Source organism: Scyliorhinus canicula, chromosome 11 (assembly GCF_902713615.1).
Source record: "Scyliorhinus canicula chromosome 11, sScyCan1.1, whole genome shotgun sequence".
In the NCBI taxonomy this organism is placed as follows: domain Eukaryota; kingdom Metazoa; phylum Chordata; class Chondrichthyes; order Carcharhiniformes; family Scyliorhinidae; genus Scyliorhinus; species Scyliorhinus canicula.
This window is the reverse complement of record NC_052156.1, coordinates 122,091,353-122,111,807: the sequence shown is the minus strand read 5'-3', so window position 1 is coordinate 122,111,807 and position 20,455 is coordinate 122,091,353. Positions and strand designations below refer to the sequence as shown.

The window sequence follows — 20,455 nt, the reverse complement described above, 5'->3', positions numbered from 1 at the left end:
TACCGACATATCATTTCAATAATTCCCTCCCACAAATTCATAGGTTACTCTTCAGCCCACAGTCTCAAAAAAGTTGCCTAAATAAGTTGCCTGCAGAAGTTTAAACATTACTCACCACCGGTGGTGGTCTCTGAGGTTGTTGGTCCTGTACTTGCTGCAGTTGTTGTTGGCACTAAATAGCACAGAAAATGGTACAGGCTATTCATACACTGCTGCAATTGGTTTCCAATGTAATGTATAGATACTAGCATCATTGGGGCTCAACCAATGGGCCAAATGGCCTCCTTCTGCACTGTACTGATTCTATGGTTCCATGCTTCTATGGCAGCTATCCGCTAGGTCAACATTCAAATACGTGGAATTATAAATGTCAACAGTCACGTCCTAAACACACATACTGAGTGTCAAACACTGGCAGGGGCAAATTTCATCAATAAAACTTATTCAGTGCACCGTTCGTTTCTGAAAATTACAATTGATACTGCCAGACATTGGGTATCTCAACTAATCATTCACTTTTCCCATACCAATCCAATGAGTAGTTGTAACAAAATCAGCGTAAATCTTTATCAATGTTCATCGATGCAACTAAAACACCAACAAGATTCAGCACAATGGACCACATTTTCGTAGCTCAAATTGTACACAAGCGGAAATAAAACATTTTCTAATTGCTGTTAGCTGACCAATGAAAAAGGAAACTCTCACCACTAATCCCATTGTCAGAATTGGTTTTTTTTAATTCCGAGGAGCCATCTATTTTTCCAAATAAGGGGCAATTTAGCGTGGCCAATTCACAAAACCTGCAGATCTTTGTGTCGTGGAGAGAGGCCCACGCAGAGATGGGGAGAATTAGCAAACCCCACACACAGTGACCCAGGGCTGTGATCGATCCAGGGTATCACAGCCTGGAATGTCAACTTTGCGGCCCAAGATCGGAAGAAAGAACAGAGAGACATGAACACCGCCCATTACACCACATGAACCCGCCTCACATCCAATGACTCTGTCCACATCTCCCGCTGTCTTGAGAAAGCGGGCAGCATAATCAGAGACCCCTTTCACCCGGCTAACTCAGACTTCCAACAACTTCCATCGGGCAGGAGATACAAAAGTCTGAGAACACGCATTAACAGATTCAAAAACAACTTCTTCCCCGCTAATACCACACTCCTAAACGACCTTCTTATGCACTGATGGACTAATCGTCTCATCTGATCTCGTCACACATCTTGAAATTAAAATGAAAACGAAAATCTCTTCTTGTCATAATTAGGCTTCAAATTAAATTACTGTGAAACGCCCCTAGTCGCCACATTCCTGCGCCTGACACGAGAATTGAACCAATGCTGCTGGCCTTAGTCTGCTTTACAAGCCAGCTATTTAGCCCACTGTGCTAAACAAGCCCCTTCACTATTGAGTAGTACTACACTCCTGCATGATTCATCCGATGCCTGTGTCGATGTAATTACACTGTGCATTTCATGTTTACCCTATTATGTATTTTCATTTCATGTGCACAATTGTCTTTTTGAGCTCCACGCAGAACAATACTTTGCACTGTACCTCGGTACACCTGACAATAAACTAATCCAATTCAATCCAATCCTCAGCGCCATAGGAAACATTGTTAACCACTGCGTCACTGTGCCGCACCCATTGTCAAAAATAACGGCAGTGACTATCATTTAAGTTGCTGCTGGTCCAAATTAGCAGAAAAATTACTGCAGAGTATTATGTCATATGTTGCTCGAATTTAGCATCAGATTTTAATGTACAAAGAAGCTCGACTCACCAATAACTGTAGTCTCAGAAACAGTAGGCGCCCCTGACACACTCGTTACAGTTGGCCCTATGTAGCAGAGCAAATATGAAACAATATTGATCCACAAATGAAAGAAATTAATTTCATGTGGCAAAGTTGAGAGAAACAGTACTCACAACTCATGGTAGTCTCTGAAGTTGTAGGTCTTCCAGTTCCTGTGATTGGTGTTGACGCTAAATAGAAGGAGAATTGGCGCAGAATATTTATTCACTCCTGCTGCAATTGGTTTCCAAGATGATTTTCAGATTGTAGCATCATTAAGTCAAGTAGGAAAGGCTTCAAATTTGAGCAGGAACAGAATGATATCTCTAGCCAATGTCTAAAATCAATAATTCCCTCCCGCAATTGCAGTGGTTACACATCAAAGAAGAAAGATGAAGAACAAAGAAAAGTACAGCACAGGAACAGGCCCTTCGGCCCTCCAAGCCTGTGCGGATTATGAAGGCCGAACTAAAACAAAAACTTTCTGCCCTTACTCGGGCCATATAACGATCAAGCCACCAACAAGAGCAGTTCCTCGACCATATTGCCTGCAAAAGCCAACGACGTTTCAGACAGCTACAATGAAATCCTCTTGGTGTCAGCAATCGCCACATTAACATTTCTCAACAAGATTTTGATGTTGTTTATCTGTAAAGCCTAAATTTTAAAGGCTACTAAATGATTAACCTTCCAAAAATTAAGGGTGCAATTCAAAAATCTCACTGAACAAGTGAAATTAATGATCAGGAATTCATCAATTTACCAATAATGAGCACTTTAGTTATTTTGTTTGTAAGAATAATTCATGAGTCGTTCTGAATATCAATTTCAAATACAAGAATCAACAGGCCCCAAATTCAATATAAATGACTCTTTTACTTTGGAAGTCTAAAAATAAGATCCTTTCAAGAATGTCCTTTATATCTCAGCAAAAACGTGCATTTCTGTCCTCTTCATTTCTCCTGTTGCCTCACCTAACATCATTCATGCAAATAAATGGCTATATCTATCCTAAAGTAATGGCACCAAACTCCTAATTCTTCAAAATGCGTTTGCAAAATGTAAATGTCAAATATTATTTTCAATTTGCACTTTCAAAACACAAATTCAGTCTATCAAAACCCAGGTTTCCATCCATCAACTCATTTTGGCAGTCTTCCTTGATGCTATCTTTTTAAGTTTTGAAAGGTTGCCATAAATACACTCAAGTGGGCACCAGGAACACATTGGACAGGAACCATTACAATCAACAGTTTTCTTCTGAAACGCCATCCTCTCCCAAACGTTATCATTGATAATGCCAGATATCTACTCCAACAGGTCGCAATCATGATTCCAATTACTGGACAATGAAAAGTGGATGGAATATCCACATCAGAACAAGAGCATGATGCACATTCAACCAAGAAGGCGATGACCAAATACAACATGGAACAACTCAACTTCTACTGATTAAATACACGTCTATTGGAATGGACTGAATATAAGCTGAACGACGATGACATGCCAATAACACGTCCCTTGGAAGGGACACATTGGCAGCACAAACATCGTATGACAATGACAATACATTCACTCACAGTTCACAGTCATTTCACAAATAATAGGATTGCGTATCCTACTGGTTTGTTTAGGCACAATGTAACACAGGACATGTGGGTAGTTAAAAATCTCACATAACTCTCAATTAACAACAGTTTTATCGTCTCAAAGAAGCCCTGCTCACCTGTAATTCCAGTCTCAGAAACAGTGATACCTGTGAATGTCACTGATGTTGGCGCTAGGTTGCAGAAAGAACATGAAACAATATTAATACACAAGTCACAGATATTAATAGTAATGTGGTGAGGAGAATAAAAACATTACTCACCACTGGCGGTGGTCTCAGAAGTTGTTGGTCCTGTACCTGCTGCAGTTGTTGTTGGCACTAAATAGCACAGAAAATGGTACAGACTATTCATAAACTACTGTTGCAATTGGTTTCCATGGTAATGTATAGATACTAGCATCATTACTTCAGTCAAATCATCAATTAGCTAATGCATGTACATCAGTAAGGAGCAAGAAACATTCATACCGACATATCATTTCAATAATTCCCTCCCACAAATTCATAGGTTACTCTTCAGCCCACAGTCTCAAAAAAGTTGCCTAAATAAGTTGCCTGCAGAAGTTTTAACATTACTCACCACTGGTTATGGTCACCGACGTTGTTGGTCCTGTACTTGCTGCAGTTGTTGTTGGCACTAAATAGCACAGACAATGGTACAGGCTATTCATACACTGCTGCAATTGGTTTCCAATGTAATGTATAGATACTAGCATCATTGGGGCTCAACCAATGGGCCAAATGGCCTCCTTCTGCACTGTACTGATTCTATGGTTCCATGCTTCTATGGCAGCTATCCGCTAAGTCAACATTCAAATACGTGGAATTATAAATGTCAACAGTGACGTCCTAAACACACATACTGAGTGTCAAACACTGGCAGGGGCAAATTTCATCAATAAAACTTATTCAGTGCACCGTTCGTTTCTGAAAATTACAATTGATACTGCCAGACATTGGGTATCTCAACTAATCATTCACTTTTCCCATACCAATCCAATGAGTAGTTGTAACAAAATCAGCGTAAATCTTTATCAATGTTCATCGATGCAACTAAAACACCAACAAGATTCAGCACAATGGACCACATTTTCGTAGCTCAAATTGTACACAAGCGGAAATAAAACATTTTCTAATTGCTGTTAGCTGACCAATGAAAAAGGAAACTCTCACCACTAATCCCATTGTCAGAATTGTTTTTTTTTAATTCCGAGGAGCCATCTATTTTTCCAAATAAGGGGCAATTTAGCGTGGCCAATTCACAAAACCTGCAGATCTTTGTGTCGTGGAGAGAGGCCCACGCAGAGATGGGGAGAATTAGCAAACCCCACACACAGTGACCCAGGGCTGTGATCGATCCAGGTTATCACAGCCTGGAATGTCAACTTTGCGGCCCAAGATCGGAAGAAAGAACAGAGAGACATGAACACCGCCCATTACACCACATGAACCCGCCTCACATCCAATGACTCTGTCCACATCTCCCGCTGTCTTGAGAAAGCGGGCAGCATAATCAGAGACCCCTTTCACCCGGCTAACTCAGACTTCCAACAACTTCCATCGGGCAGGAGATACAAAAGTCTGAGAACACGCATTAACAGATTCAAAAACAACTTCTTCCCCGCTAATACCACACTCCTAAACGACCTTCTTATGCACTGATGGACTAATCGTCTGATCTGATCTCGTCACACATCTTGAAATTAAAATGAAAATGAAAATCTCTTCTTGTCACAATTAGGCTTCAAATTAAATTACTGTGAAACGCCCCTAGTCGCCACATTCCGGCGCCTGACACGAGAATTGAACCAATGCTGCTGGCCTTAGTCTGCTTGACAAGCCAGCTATTTAGCCCACTGTGCTAAACAAGCCCCTTCACTATTGAGTAGTACTATTCTCCTGCATGATTCATCCGATGCCTGTGTCGATGTAATTACACTGTGCATTTCATGTTTACCCTATTATGTATTTTCATTTCATGTGCACAATTGTCTTTTTGAGCTCCACGCAGAACAATACTTTGCACTGTACCTCGGTACACCTGACAATAAACTAATCCAATTCAATCCAATCCTCAGCGCCATAGGAAACATTGTTAACCACTGCGTCACCGTGCCGCACCCATTGTCAAAAATAACGGCAGTCACTATCATTTAAGTTGCTGCTGGTCCAAATTAGCAGAAAAATTACTGCAGAGTATTATGTCATATGCTGCTCGAATTTAGCATCAGATTTTAATGTACAAAGATGCTCGACTCACCAATAACTGTAGTCTCAGAAACAGTAGGCGCCCCTGACACACTCGTTACAGTTGGCCCTATGTAGCAGAGCAAATATGAAACAATATTGATCCACAAATGAAAGAAATTAATTTCATGTGGCAAAGTTGAGAAAAACAGTACTCACAACTCATGGTAGTCTCTGAAGTTGTAGGTCTTCCAGTTCCTGTGATTGGTGTTGACGCTAAATAGAAGGAGAATTGGCGCAGAATATTTATTCACTCCTGCTGCAATTGGTTTCCAAGATGATTTTCAGATTGTAGCATCATTAAGTTAAGTAGGAAAGGCTTCACATTTGAGCAGGAACAGAATGATATCTCTAGCCAATGTCTAAAATCAACAATTCCCTCCCGCAATTGCAGTGGTTACACATCAAAGAAGAAAGATGAAGAACAAAGAAAAGTACAGCACAGGAACAGGCCCTTCGGCCCTCCAAGCCTGTGCGGATTATGAAGGCCGAAATAAAACAAAAACTTTCTGCCCTTACTCAGGCCATATAACGATCAAGCCACCAACAAGAGCAGTTCCTCGACCATATTGCCTGCAAAAGCCAACGACGTTTCAGACAGCTACAATGAAATCCTCTTGGTGTCAGCAATCGCCACATTAACATTTCTCAACAAGATTTTGATGTTGTTTATCTGTAAAGCCTAAATTTTAAAGGCTACTAAATGATTAACCTTCCAAAAATTAAGGGTGCATTTCAAAAATCTCACTGAACAAGTGAAATTAATGATCAGGAATTCATCAATTTACCAATAATGAGCACTTTAGTTATTTTGTTTGTAAGAATAATTCATGAGTCGTTCTGAATATCAATTTCAAATACAAGAATCAACAGGCCCCAAATTCAATATAAATGACTCTTTTACTTTGGAAGTCTAAAAATAAGATCCTTTCAAGAATGTCCTTTATATCTCAGCAAAAACGTGCATTTCTGTCCTCTTCATTTCTCCTGTTGCCTCACCTAACATCATTCATGCAAATAAATGGCTATATCTATCCTAAAGTAATGGCACCAAACTCCTAATTCTTCAAAATGCGTTTGCAAAATGTAAATGTCAAATATTATTTTCAATTTGCACTTTCAAAACACAAATACAGTCTATCAAAACCCAGGTTTCCATCCATCAACTCATTTTGGCAGTCTTCCTTGATGCTATCTTTTTAAGTTTTGAAATGTTGCCATAAATACACTCAAGTGGGCACCAGGAACACATTGGACAGGAACCATTACAATCGACAGTTTTCTTCTGAAACGCCATCCTCTCCCAAACGTTATCATTGATAATGCCAGATATCTACTCCAACAGGTCGCAATCATGATTCCAATTACTGGACAATGAAAAGTGGATGGAATATCCACATCAGAACAAGAGCATGATGCACATTCAACCAAGAAGGCGATGACCAAATACAACATGGAACAACTCAACTTCTACTGATTAAATACACGTCTATTGGAATGGACTGAATATAAGCTGAACGACGATGACATGCCAATAACACGTCCCTTGGAAGGGACACATTGGCAGCACAAACATCGTATGACAATGACAATACATTCACTCACAGTTCACAGTCATTTCACAAATAATAGGATTGCGTATCCTACTGGTTGGTTTAGGCACAATGTAACACAGGACATGTGGGTAGTTAAATATCTCACATAACTCTCAATTAACAACAGTTTTATCGTCTCAAAGAAGCCCTGCTCACCTGTAATTCCAGTCTCAGAAACAGTGATACCTGTGAATGTCACTGATGTTGGCGCTAGGTTGCAGAAAGAACATGAAACAATATTAATACACAAGTCACAGTTATTGATAGTATTGTGGTAAGGAGAATAAAAACATTACTCACCACTGGCAGTGGTCTCAGAAGTTGTTGGTCCTGTACCTGCTGCAGTTGTTGTTGGCACTAAATAGCACAGAAAATGGTACATTATCTTCTGTTGCAATTGGTACATAAACTTCTGTTGCAATTGGTTTCCATGGTAATGTATAGATACTAGCATCATTAATTCAGTCAGATTATCAAGTAGCAAATGCATGTACATCAGCAAGGAGCAAGAAAAATTAATAGGGAACTATTATTTCAGTAATTCCCTCCCACAAATTCATAGGTTACTCTTCAGCCCACAGTCTCGAACAAATTCCCGATAGAATTTGCCTGCAGAAGTTTAAACATTACTCACCACTGGTTGTGGTCACCGACGTTGTTGGTCCTGTACTTGCTGCAGTTGTTGTTGGCACTAAATAGCACAGAAAATGGTACAGGCTATTCATACACTGCTGCAATTGGTTTCCAATGTAATGTATAGATACTAGCATCATTGGGGCTCAACCAATGGGCCAAATGGCCTCCTTCTGCACTGTACTGTTTTTATGGTTCCATGCTTCTATGGCAGCTATCCGCTAGGTGAACATTCAAATACGTGGAATTATAAATGTCAACAGTCACGTCCTAAACACACATACTGAGTGTCAAACACTGGCAGGGGCAAATTTCATCAATAGAACTTATTCAGTGCACCGTTCGTTTCTGAAAATTACAATTGATACTGCCAGACATTGGGGGCGAAATTCTCCGCACCCGCGGAAAGTCGGCAAACAGTCGTAAAAAACGGGACCGTTTTACGACGGTCGCGAAGGCTTCATTTCCCGACGGATTCACTTCCTGGAAATGGGCTAGTAGCGCGGCCGCGTCAATTACGTGCGTGATGACGACGGAACGCGACGACGACACGAACCCGCCCATGTGACGCCGCCCGACGCCGTAAAAAGGCGCGGGCGACCACAGAATCTGTCGGGCAGGATGTCGGAGCCTAGGCGAGCCTCTCCTCGCTTTATAGATGCAGACGTCGAGGCGCTGCTTGATGCCGTGGAGCAGAGGAGGGGCATCATCCGCCCGCGGAGAGGGCATCGCCAACCTGCCAGCACGGTACGCCAGGCCTGGCGTGACGTGGCTGCTGCCGTCAGTGCTGTGGGGCAGACCCCTCGCTCAGCAGAGCAATGTCGAAAGAAGCTACACGACCTCACCAGGTCTGCCAGGGTAAGTGCCATGAGGGTGCCCCCTAGTCACAACCATCCCTCCCCCTTAACTGCCCGGGGGGGGGGGAGAGGGATTGGGGCAGAGTTATTTGAGGGTGGTTCACAAAGTTGTCACAGACCCAGCGCTCTGGCCCCGAGGAGAGATGCAATCATCTGATGACAACTTGCCCCCCCCAAACTGTGCCAGTATCTGAACGGACTGCTGATACCTACCGTTTTGTAATGATCTACCTATGTTCCCTCCCCCAACAGGCCAAGGCCGGTCATAACCACCGTGAGCGGCACAAGACTGGAGGGGGTTCGCCCAACATGCACCCCCTCAGCACCTTTGAACAGAGGGCACTGGACCTTGTTGGGGGGTCTGCCACCCGCGATATCGCGCAATGCGAGGTTGGCGGAACTGCAGCAAGTGAGACAACCCTCCCTGACAAACACCCCCCCCTCCCCCATCCTCTGTCCCTTCACACACCCTGCCCACTGGGACACCTCCCCATCCTCTGTCCCTTCACACACCCTGCCCACTGGGACACCTCCCCATCCTCTGTCCCTTCACACACCCTGCCCACTGGGACACCTCCCCATCCTCTGTCCCTTCACACACCCTGCCCACTGGGACACCTCCCCATCCTCTGTCCCTTCACACACCCTGCCCACTGGGACACCTCCCCATCCTCTGTCCCTTCACACACCCTGCCCACTGGGACACCTCCCCATCCTCTGTCCCTTCACACACCCTGCCCACTGGGACACCTCCCCATCCTCTGTCCCTTCACACACCCTGCCCACTGGGACCGTCCAGCGGCCTGCCGAGCAAATCGAAATAACCCGTCTCATTCTCTTCCCTAGGACGTGATGCCGAACGACCAGGGCCGTCTGGCTGCAGACGGAGACAGGAATCTGCCGCCACCTCACCCGGGGCCTCACAACAGAGGGTGCCCGATCAGCGGGCAGCCCTATCCGCCCCAACCCAATCTGCGGACCAGGACGCACAGAGGGTTCGAAGTCCACCACCACCACCAGAAATGGCCAGGGACAACCCTCCTGTCGCTGAGCAGCCCCACACCATGGACGAGGACCTAAGCATTGAGAGCGTCGGGCTTGCGGCACTGCTTTCTCCCACCACATCCATCATCCCAGAGATACACACCCCGGCGGGCCTATTTAGTGATGAGTCTCCTGGGGCACAGTCTGGTTGGCACATCACAGATGAGCAGGTACAGCAGGTGGAGGTCGGAGCAACAGAGGGCCCGGACTCGCGGAGGCCAGACCAGGCCCAGGATGCAGCTGGCTCCCAGACGTTTTCTGAGTTCCTGGAGTTTATCAACCCACCCGCACAGCCGATGCCTCAGGAAACCCAGGGAAACAATAATGGGATGAGGGCTTCCTTCCAGACTCTGCAGACGCTGTTAGAGGAGTCGAACCGCGTCCAAGAGCAGGGAGTGGTGCCGCTCATGGCAGAGACCCAGTCCGACACCGCACGGGTGGCATCCGCGGTGGAGGCAATGGGTCAGGTTATGCAAGACGTTGGGGTTAATGTGCACGCGTCATCCTCGGCCCTGGACAGGGTTGCCCTCTCACAGGCAGCAATGTGCCAGAGCCAAACCGACATTGCCGGCGCCCTGCGGGCCATGGCCGAGTCTCAGCAGGTCATTGGCCAGTCGCAGCACGCCATGGCACAGTCCCAGCAGTCGATAGCACAGTCCCAGCAGTCGCTGGCACAGTCCCAGCTGTCAGTCGCGGAGACCATCAACCGCCTGACACATGTGCTGGATGGCGTCGTGCACACACAGGTTGAGATCGCACAGTCCCTGGCGGGAATGTCTAACTCCCTGGACTCCGTCTCTGCAAACCTTCGGATCCTGGTGGATACCGTTGCAGGCCTCCAGGACTGGCAGCGCCAGGTGTCGGTGGTGCGACGGGGAACCTCCCCGCTCGCACCTCTGTCCCAAAGTGAGGCCCGAGGGCCACCGGGCTCCCCAAGGGAGGAGGAGGTTTCGGGGCCCGTCCCATTAACTCCATCACGGGACGTCCCGGAATTCTCGGCCTCCCCCCGTCCCATCCCTGGTGCATCGGGTGGGCAGCAGGCAGAGCAGGGTGGCACAATGTCACCCGAGACGCCCGCAGAGCAGCCTGGCCCATCAAGGCCGGGTCGCCCCAGGAAACGCTTGGCCAAGGAGAAACGAGTCGAGGGGGGCGATTCGCAGCAATCCTCCTCCACTCCTGCTGTATCATCTGGGGATTCACTTAGACGTAGTGGTAGGGCCCGTAAGGCAACTAAGATAGACACTGAGTAAGTTGGCACGGGTGAAGGGCACAGTTTAGTTGTAGGGGCTAGGGCACCTGTAAATAATTGTTAATATTAAACGCACTGTTCCACCTTACTTGTAATACCGTGTGATTGTTCCACAGCCACAGGAATCGTGATGGTGACCGAGTGTCGCTGGGGGTGACGGGTGGTGAAACCTCGGTGCCGGGTGTGCAGTCCCTGCCCCTACCCCCCTCCCACAGCTAGCCCACGCGGGCACGTGATGGAGTGTCAGTGACGAACTCAGCGGCCACCAAGGTGGATGGTTCAGCTCATGCCATGGGTCAGACTCTCTCTAACGATTCTGAGCTCACAGCTCTTCGCAGAGCGGGCTGTCATCATTCCACATGGCACTGATCACACCCGCTGACACAGCCATCAATGTTGTGCCATTCCGTCTGTACCCAGTGATAAGCGTCATGTCGAAGTGGAGCAGTGTACACTGAGGGGGGGGGGGGAGGGTGGGGGGGGTTGTGGTGGTGGCAGTTGTGTGGTGACCCTCTGCATGACTAGCGATGCAGGTGGTGGTTTGGTGTTCATCGGGGACGTCACATGCGATGCGTGAACCGTGCTGCCACCATGGCGTCGCGTGCCCGCCGTCCTTGCCGGGTCCGTCGTGCCGCCTCCTGGACATCACCAGCACCTGGGTCGTGTCTGCGTGCTGCGCCCGCCACTCCGCCAGCGTCCTCCTCCTCCTCCTCCTCCTCCTCCTCCTCCTCCTCCTCTGTGCTGGCACCACTGCCACTAGCTTCTCCCTCCGCCTCCTGCAACAGGTCATCTCCCCTCTGCATCGCGATGTTGTGCAGCGCACAGCAGACCACTACAATGCGAGCGACCCTGTCGGCCTGGTACTGCAGGGCCCCTCCGGAGTGGTCCAGGCACCTGAATCTCATCTTCAGGAGGCCAAGGCAGCGCTCCACCACACCCCTGGTTGCTGCATGGGCCTCGTTGTATCGTGTTTCCGCATTGGTCTGAGGCCTCCGTATAGGCGTCATCAGCCAAGACCTCAGCGGATAACCCCTGTCACCTAGCAACCAGCCCCTCAGCCGGGGGGGGACGTCCCTCAAACATCGCAGGGATGAACGACTGCGCTAGTATGTAGGAGTCATGCACACTCCCTGGGAACCTTGCACAGACGTTCATGAACCTCATGTGGGGGTCGCATACCACCTGGACATTAATGGAGTATGTCCCCCTCCTGTTTGTGAACACGTCCCTGTCCCCTGCAGGCGGGCGCATGGGGACGTGAACACAGTCGATTGACCCCTGAACCCTCGGTATCCCGGCCACACTGGCAAATCCACGGGCTCGTGAGTCTTGACTTGCTCGGTCCTCGGGAAAGGTGATGTAGCGATCGGCGATGGCATAGAGGGCGTCGGTCACATCCCGGATGCACCTGTGCACCGATGACTGGGAGATCCCAGAGACGTCCCCGCTCGGAGACTGGAAGGAGCCGGTAGCATAGAAGTTCAGAGCGACCGTCACCTTGATGGCTACCGGGATCGCGTGTCCTCCCCCCGTTCCACGTGGGGCGAGGTGCGACAGGAGTTCGCAGATATGTATCACCGTCTGCCTACTCAGCCGGAGTCTTCTCCTGCAGGTGATGTCCGGCATTGTTAGGAAAGAGACCCGGACACGGTACACCCTCGGCTTTGGTCGTCGCCTCTGACGCCGTGGCTGCACCCTCACTCTCTCCTCTTCCTCTTCCTCCTCCTCCTCCTCCTCCTCCTCCTCCCCCCCCCCCCATGCTGCTCGACGACTGGCAACTCCTCGGCCCTTCCCTCTGCTGCTGCAGCTGGCCCTGCAGCCACTGCGGGTTGTGGGTGTGGATGCTGCTGCATCTCCAAATCCAGTAGAGCGGCCCCAACCACTGCGCAGAACATAGCCGTTCTGTTCCCATGCATCGTGCTAACCTACAGAAGGGTGGTAGGAGGCAGAGAAACGGGACATGTTAGACGGACGTTAGTCGACACCTCGGCAGCCGCCAGCCATGGGATACCGGTGTGTCCCGGTGGCCTGGTCGCGCTGCTGACACGCGGTCAGCCTAACCCCTGGTCACTTTCTGCATCCAACGGCCAGTAAACTATGGCCTCCTCATGGGTGCGTCAGTGGCCTGTGTCCGGAAGCCACAGGGGAACCAGCGGCCGTGTCCTCGTCACCTGCACACCATGGCATGGTGGCAGACATTTTGTTACGGGGTTGGACGGCTCACTCTCTACCTAACCCCCCCCCCCTCCGTCGCCCCCCACTGCCCACTCCGTCGCCCCCCACTGCCCCCTCCGTCTCCCCCACTGCCTCCCCCGTCGCCCCCCACTGCCTCCCCCGTCTCCCCCACTGCCTCCCCCGTCGCCCCCCACTGCCTCCCCCGTCTCCCCCACTGCCTCCCCCGTCGCCCCCCACTGCCTCCCCCATCTCCCCCACTGCCCCCTCCGTCTCCCCCACTGCCCCCTCCGTCTCCCCCACACTGCCCCCTCCGTCTCCCCCACTGCCCCCTCCGTCTCCCCCACTGCCCCCTCCGTCTCCCCCACTGCCTCCCCCGTCGCCCCCACTGCCTCCCCCGTCTCCCCCCCACTGCCCCCGTTCTGGACCCCCTCCCGTTCCCAGGGATGCCTTCCCCGTTGTGGCCAGACTCGAGCGGTGCGCTGAACGGTGCGCTGAGCGGTGTGCAGAGTGGTGCCCTGAACTCCTCCAAGCAGTCGTCAGCCAGGCCGACTGGTTGACGAATTTAAAAAGCAGGTGTGTTTCACGACGTCCAAACAGGGCGCCATGACGTCGGGACTTCGGCCCATCCGGGCCGGTGAATAGCGGGGGGGCTCTCAGTGGCGATTCTGGCCGTGTCAGGGGCGGGAAGGAGGCGTTTGTCGGGAAACGCGACTCCGACAATTTGCGGGGTTCGGAGAATAGCGGGAGGGCGTCGGAACAGAGTCGCCGTAAAAATTTCCGACGCCCGCTATTCTCCGAACCGTCGTGAGTCCGGAGAATCGCGCCCTGGGTATCTCAACTAATCATTCACTTTTCCCTTACCAATCCAATGAGTAGTTGTAACAAAATCAGAGTAAATCTTTATCAATGTTCATCGATGCAACTAAAACACCAACAAGATTCAGCAAAATGGACCACATTTTCGTAGCTCAAATTGTATACAAGCGGAAATAAAACATTTTCTAATTGCTGTTAGCTGACCAATGAAAAAGGAAACTCTCACCACTAATCCCATTGTCAGAATTGGGTTTTTTTAATTCCGAGGAGCCATCTATTTTTCCAAATAAGGGGCAATTTAGCGTGGCCAATTCACAAAACCTGCAGATCATTGTGTCGTGGAGAGAGGCCCACGCAGAGGTGGGGAGAATTAGCAAACCCCACACACAGTGACCCAGGGCTCTGATAGATCCAGGGTATCACAGCCTGGAATGTCAACTTTGCGGCCCAAGATCGGAAGAAAGAACAGAGAGACATGAACACCGCCCATTACACCACATGAACCCGCCTCACACCCAATGACTCTGTCCACATCTCCTGCTGTCTTGAGAAAGCGGGCAGCATAATCAGAGACCACTTTCACCTGGCTAACTCAGACTTCCAACAACTTCCATCGGGCAGGAGATACAAAAGTCTGAGAACACGCATTAACAGATTCAAAAACAACTTCTTCCCCGCTAATACCACACTCCTAAACGACCTTCTTATGCACTGATGGACTAATCGTCTCATCTGATCTCGTCACACATCTTGAATTTAAAATGAAAACGAAAATCTCTTCTTGTCATAATTAGGCTTCAAATTAAATTACTGTGAAACGCCCCTAGCCGCCACATTCCTGCACCTGACACGAGAATTGAACCAATGCTGCTGGCCTTAGTCTGCTTTACAAGCCAGCTATTTAGCCCACTGTGCTAAACAAGCCCCTTCACTATTGAGTAGTACTACACTCCTGCATGATTCATCCGATGCCTGTGTCGATGTAATTATACTGTGCATTTCATGCTTACGCTATTATGTATTTTCATTTCATGTGCACAATTGTCTTTTTGAGCTCCACGCAGAACAATACTTTGCACTGTACCTCGGTACACCTGACAATAAACTAATCCAATTCAATCCAATCCTCAGCGCCATAGGAAACATTGTTAACCACTGCATCACTGTGCCGCACCCATTGTCAAAAATAACGGCAGTCACTATCATTTAAGTTGCTGCTGGTCCAAATTAGCAGAAAAATTACAGCAAAGTATTATGTCATATGCTGCTCGAATTTAGCATCAGATTTTAATGTACAAAGAAGCTCGACTCACCAATAACTGTAGTCTCAGAAACAGTAGGCGCCCCTGACACACTCGTTACAGTTGGCCCTATGTAGCAGAGCAAATATGAAACAATATTGATCCACAAATGAAAGAAATTAATTTCATGTGGTAAAGTTGAGAGAAACAGTACTCACAACTCATGGTAGTCTCTGAAGTTGTAGGTCTTCCAGTTCCTGTGATTGGTGTTGACGCTAAATAGAAGGAGAATTGGCGCAGAATATTTATTCACTCCTGCTGTAATTGGTTTCCAAGATGATTTTCAGATTGTAGCATCATTAAGTCAAGTAGGAAAGGCTTCAAATTTGAGCAGGAACAAAATGATATCTCTAGCCAATGCCTAAAATCAATAATTCCCTCCCGCAATTGCAGTGGTTACACATCAAAGAAGAAAGATGAAGAACCAAGAAAAGTACAGCACAGGAACAGGCCCTTCGGCCCTCCAAGCCTGTGCGGATTATGAAGGCCAAGATAAAACAAAAACTTTCTGCCCTTACTCGGGCCATATAACGATCAAGCCACCAACAAGAGCAGTTCCTCGACCATATTGCCTGCAAAAGCCAACGATGTTTCAGACAGCTACAATGATATCCTCTTGGTGTCAGCAATCGCCACATTAACATTTCTCAACAAGATTTTGATGTTGTTTATCTGTAAAGCCTAAATTTTAAAGGCTACTAAATGATTAACCTTCCAAAAATTAAGGGTGCAATTCAAAAATCTCACTGAACAAGTGAAATTAATGATCAGGAATTCATCAATTTACCAATAATGAGCACTTTAGTTATTTTGTTTGTAAGAATAATTCATGAGTAGTTCTGAATATCAATTTCAAATACAAGAATCAACAGGCCCCAAATTCAATATAAATGACTCTTTTACTTTGGAAGTCTAAAAATAAGATCCTTTCAAGAATGTCCTTTATATCTCAGCAAAAACGTGCATTTCTGTCCTCTTCATTTCTCCTGTTGCCTCACCTAACATCATTCATGCAAATAAATGGCTATATCTATCCTAAAGTAATGGCACCAAACTCCTAATTCTTCAAAATGCGTTTGCAAAATGTAAATGTCAAATATTATTTTCAATTTGCACTTTCAAAACACAAATACAGTCTATCAAAACCCAGGTTTCCATCCATCAACTCATTTTGGCAGTCTTCCTTGATGCTATCTTTTTAAGTTTTGAAATGTTGCCATAAATACTCTCAACTGGGCACCAGGAACACATTGGACAGGAACCATTACAATCGACAGTTTTCTTCTGAAACGCCATCCTCTCCCAAACGTTATCATTGATAATGCCAGATATCTACTCCAACAGGTCGCAATCATGATTCCAATTACTGGACAATGAAAAGTGGATGGAATATCCACATCAGAACAAGAGCATGATGCACATTCAACCAAGAAGGCGATGACCAAATACAACATGGAACAACTCAACTTCTGCTGATTAAATACACGTCTATTGGAATGGACTGAATATAAGCTGAACGACGATGACATGCCAATAACACGTCCCTTGGATGGGACACATTGGCAGCACAAACATCGTATGACAATGACAATACATTCACTCACAGTTCACAGTCATTTCACAAATAATAGGATTGCGTATCCTACTGGTTGGTTTAGGCACAATGTAACACAGGACATGTGGGTAGTTAAAAATCTCACATAGCTCTCAATTAACAACAGTTTTATCGTCTCAAAGAAGCCCTGCTCACCTGTAATTCCAGTCTCAGAAACAGTGATACCTGTGAATGTCACTGATGTTGGCGCTAGGTTGCAGAAAGAACATGAAACAATATTAATACACAAGTCACAGATATTAATAGTAATGTGGTGAGGAGAATAAAAACATTACTCACCACTGGCGGTGGTCTCAGAAGTTGTTGGTCCTGTACCTGCTGCAGTTGTTGTTGGCACTAAATAGCACAGAAAATGGTACATTAACTTCTGTTGCAATTGGTACATAAACTTCTGTTGCAATTGGTTTCCATGGTAATGTATAGATACTAGCATCATTAATTCAGTCAGATTATCAAGTAGCAAATGCATGTACATCAGCAAGGAGCAAGAAAAATTAATAGGGAACTATTATTTCAGTAATTCCCTCCCTCAAATTCATAGGTTACTCTTCAGCCCACAGTCTCAAACAAATTCCCGATAGAATTTGCCTGCAGAAGTTTAAACATTACTCACCACTGGTTGTGGTCACTGACGTTGTTGGTCCTGTACTTGCTGCAGTTGTTGTTGGCACTAAATAGCACAGAAAATGGAACAGACTATTCATACTCTACTGCCGCAATTGATTTGTAAGGTAATATATAGGTACTAGCATCATTACTTCAGTCAAATCATCAATTAGCTAATGCATGTACATCAGTAAGGAGCAAGAAACATTCATACCGACATATCATTTCAATAATTCCCTCCCACAAATTCATAGGTTACTCTTCAGCCCACAGTCTCAAAAAAGTTGCCTAAATAAGTTGCCTGCAGAAGTTTAAACATTACTCACCACTGGTTATGGTCACTGACGTTGTTGGTCCTGTACTTGCTGCAGTTGTTGTTGGCACTAAATAGCACAGAAAATGGTACAGGCTATTCATACACTGCTGCAATTGGTTTTCAATGTAATGTATAGATACTAGCATCATTGGGGCTCAACCAATGGGCCAAATGGCCTCCTTCCGCACTGTACTGATTCTATGGTTCCATGCTTCTATGGCAGCTATCCGCTAGGTCAACATTCAAATACGTGGAATTATAAATGTCAACAGTCACGTCCTAAACACACATACTGAGTGTCAAACACTGGCAGGGGCAAATTTCATCAATAAAACTTATTCAGTGCCCCGTTTGTTTCTGAAAATTACAATTGATACTGCCAGACATTGGGTATCTCAACTAATCATTCACTTTTCCCATACCAATCCAATGAGTAGTTGTAACAAAATCAGCGTAAATCTTTATCAATGTTCACCGATGCAACTAAAACACCAACAAGATTCAGCACAATGGACCACATTTTCGTAGCTCAAATTGTACACAAGCGGAAATAAAACATTTTCTAATTGCTGTTAGCTGACCATTGAAAAAGGAAACTCTCACCACTAATCCCATTGTCAGAATTGGTTTTTTTTAATTCCGAGGAGCCATCTATTTTTCCAAATAAGGGGCAATTTAGCGTGGCCAATTCACAAAACCTGCAGATCTTTGTGTCGTGGAGATAGGCCCACGCAGAGATGGGGAGAATTAGCAAACCCCACACACAGTGACCCAGGGCTGTGATCGATCCAGGGTATCACAGCCTGGAATGTCAACTTTGCGGCCCAAAATTGGAAGAAAGAACAGAGAGACATGAACACCGCCCATTACACCACATGAACCCGCCTCACATCCAATGACTCTGTCCATATCTCCCGCTGTCTTGAGAAAGCGGGCAGCATAATCAGAGACCCCTTTCACCCGGCTAACTCAGACTTCCAACAACTTCCATCGGACAGGAGATACAAAAGTCTGAGAACACGCATTAACAGATTCAAAAACAACTTCTTCCCCGCTAATACCACACTCCTAAACGATCTTCTTATGCACTGATGGACTAATCGTCTGATCTGATCTCGTCACACATCTTGAAATTAAAATGAAAATGAAAATCTCTTCTTGTCATAATTAGGCTTCAAATTAAATTACTGTGAAACGCCCCTAGTCGCCACATTCCTGCGCCTGACACGAGAATTGAACCAATGCTGCTGGCCTTAGTCTGCTATACAAGCCAGCTATTTAGCCCACTGTGCTAAACAAGCCCCTTCACTATTGAGTAGTACTACACTCCTGCATAATTCATCCAATGCCTGTGTCGATGTAATTACACTGTGCATTTCATGTTTACCCTATTATGTATTTTCATTTCATGTGCACAATTGTCTTTTTGAGCTCCACGCAGAACAATACTTTGCACAGTCCTCGGTACACCTGACAATAAACTAATCCAATTCAATCCAATCCTCAGCGCCATAGGAAACATTGTTAACCACTGCGTCACTGTGCCGCACCCATTGTCAAAAATAACGGCAGTGACTATCATTTAAGTTGCTGCTGGTCCAAATTAGCAGAAAAATTACTGCAGAGTATTATGTCATATGTTGCTCGAATTTAGCATCAGATTTTAATGTACAAAGAAGCTCGACTCACCAATAACTGTAGTCTCAGAAACAGTAGGCGCCCCTGACACACTCGTTACAGTTGGCCCTATGTAGCAGAGCAAATATGAAACAATATTGATCCACAAATGAAAGAAATTAATTTCATGTGGCAAAGTTGAGAGAAACAGTACTCACAACTCATGGTAGTCTCTGAAGTTGTAGGTCTTCCAGTTCCTTTCATTGGTGCTGACGCTAAATAGAAGGAGAATTGGCGCAGAATATTTATTCACTCCTGCTGCAATTGGTTTCCAAGATGATTTTTAGATTGTAGCATCATTAAGTCAAGTAGGAAAGACTTCACATTTGAGCAGGAACAGAATGATATCTCTAGCCAATGTCTAAAATCAACAATTCCCTCCCGCAATTGCAGTGGTTACACATCAAAGAAGAAAGATGAGGAACAAAGAAAAGTACAGCACAGGAACAAGCCCTTCGGCCCTCCAAGCCTGTGTGGATTATGAAGGCCGAACTAAAACAAAAACTTTCTGCCCTTACTCGGGCCATATAACGATCAAGGCACCAACAAGAGCAGTTCCTCGACCATATTGCCTGCAAAAGCCAACGACGTTTCAGACAGCTACAATGAAATCCTCTTGGTGTCAGCAATCGCCACATTAACATTTCTCAACAAGATTTTGATGTTGTTTATCTGTAAAGCCTCAATTTTAAAGGCTACTAAATGATTAACCTTCCAAAAATTAAGGGTGCAATTCAAAAATCTCACTGAACAAGTGAAATTAATGATCAGGAATTCATCAATTTACCAATAATGAGCACTTTTGTTATTTTGTTTGTAAGAATAATTCATGAGCCGTTCTGAATATCAATTTCAAATACAAGAATTAACAGGCCCCAAATTCAATATAAATGACTCTTTACTTTGGA

At 46.3% G+C, this 20,455-nt stretch overlaps 1 protein-coding gene across 1 annotated transcript in view; it reads right to left on the bottom strand.

Moving 5' to 3' along the window:
- The window catches only part of LOC119973788 (mucin-19-like), a 129,383-nt gene that overhangs the window by 38,056 nt on the left and 70,872 nt on the right, over positions 1-20,455 (bottom strand). Inside the window, exons 24-42 of the mRNA XM_038812212.1 lie at positions 19,706-19,762; positions 19,560-19,616; positions 17,881-17,937; positions 17,562-17,618; positions 17,228-17,284; positions 17,084-17,137; positions 15,492-15,548; positions 15,346-15,402; positions 7,893-7,949; positions 7,559-7,615; positions 7,415-7,468; positions 5,823-5,879; positions 5,677-5,733; positions 3,997-4,053; positions 3,678-3,734; positions 3,534-3,587; positions 1,942-1,998; positions 1,796-1,852; positions 116-172 (exon numbers count right to left, since the gene is read on the bottom strand). Of these exons, the coding sequence (XP_038668140.1) occupies positions 116-172; positions 1,796-1,852; positions 1,942-1,998; positions 3,534-3,587; positions 3,678-3,734; positions 3,997-4,053; positions 5,677-5,733; positions 5,823-5,879; positions 7,415-7,468; positions 7,559-7,615; positions 7,893-7,949; positions 15,346-15,402; positions 15,492-15,548; positions 17,084-17,137; positions 17,228-17,284; positions 17,562-17,618; positions 17,881-17,937; positions 19,560-19,616; positions 19,706-19,762 (1,074 nt within the window). The remainder of the gene's footprint in view (positions 1-115; positions 173-1,795; positions 1,853-1,941; positions 1,999-3,533; positions 3,588-3,677; positions 3,735-3,996; positions 4,054-5,676; positions 5,734-5,822; positions 5,880-7,414; positions 7,469-7,558; positions 7,616-7,892; positions 7,950-15,345; positions 15,403-15,491; positions 15,549-17,083; positions 17,138-17,227; positions 17,285-17,561; positions 17,619-17,880; positions 17,938-19,559; positions 19,617-19,705; positions 19,763-20,455) is intronic.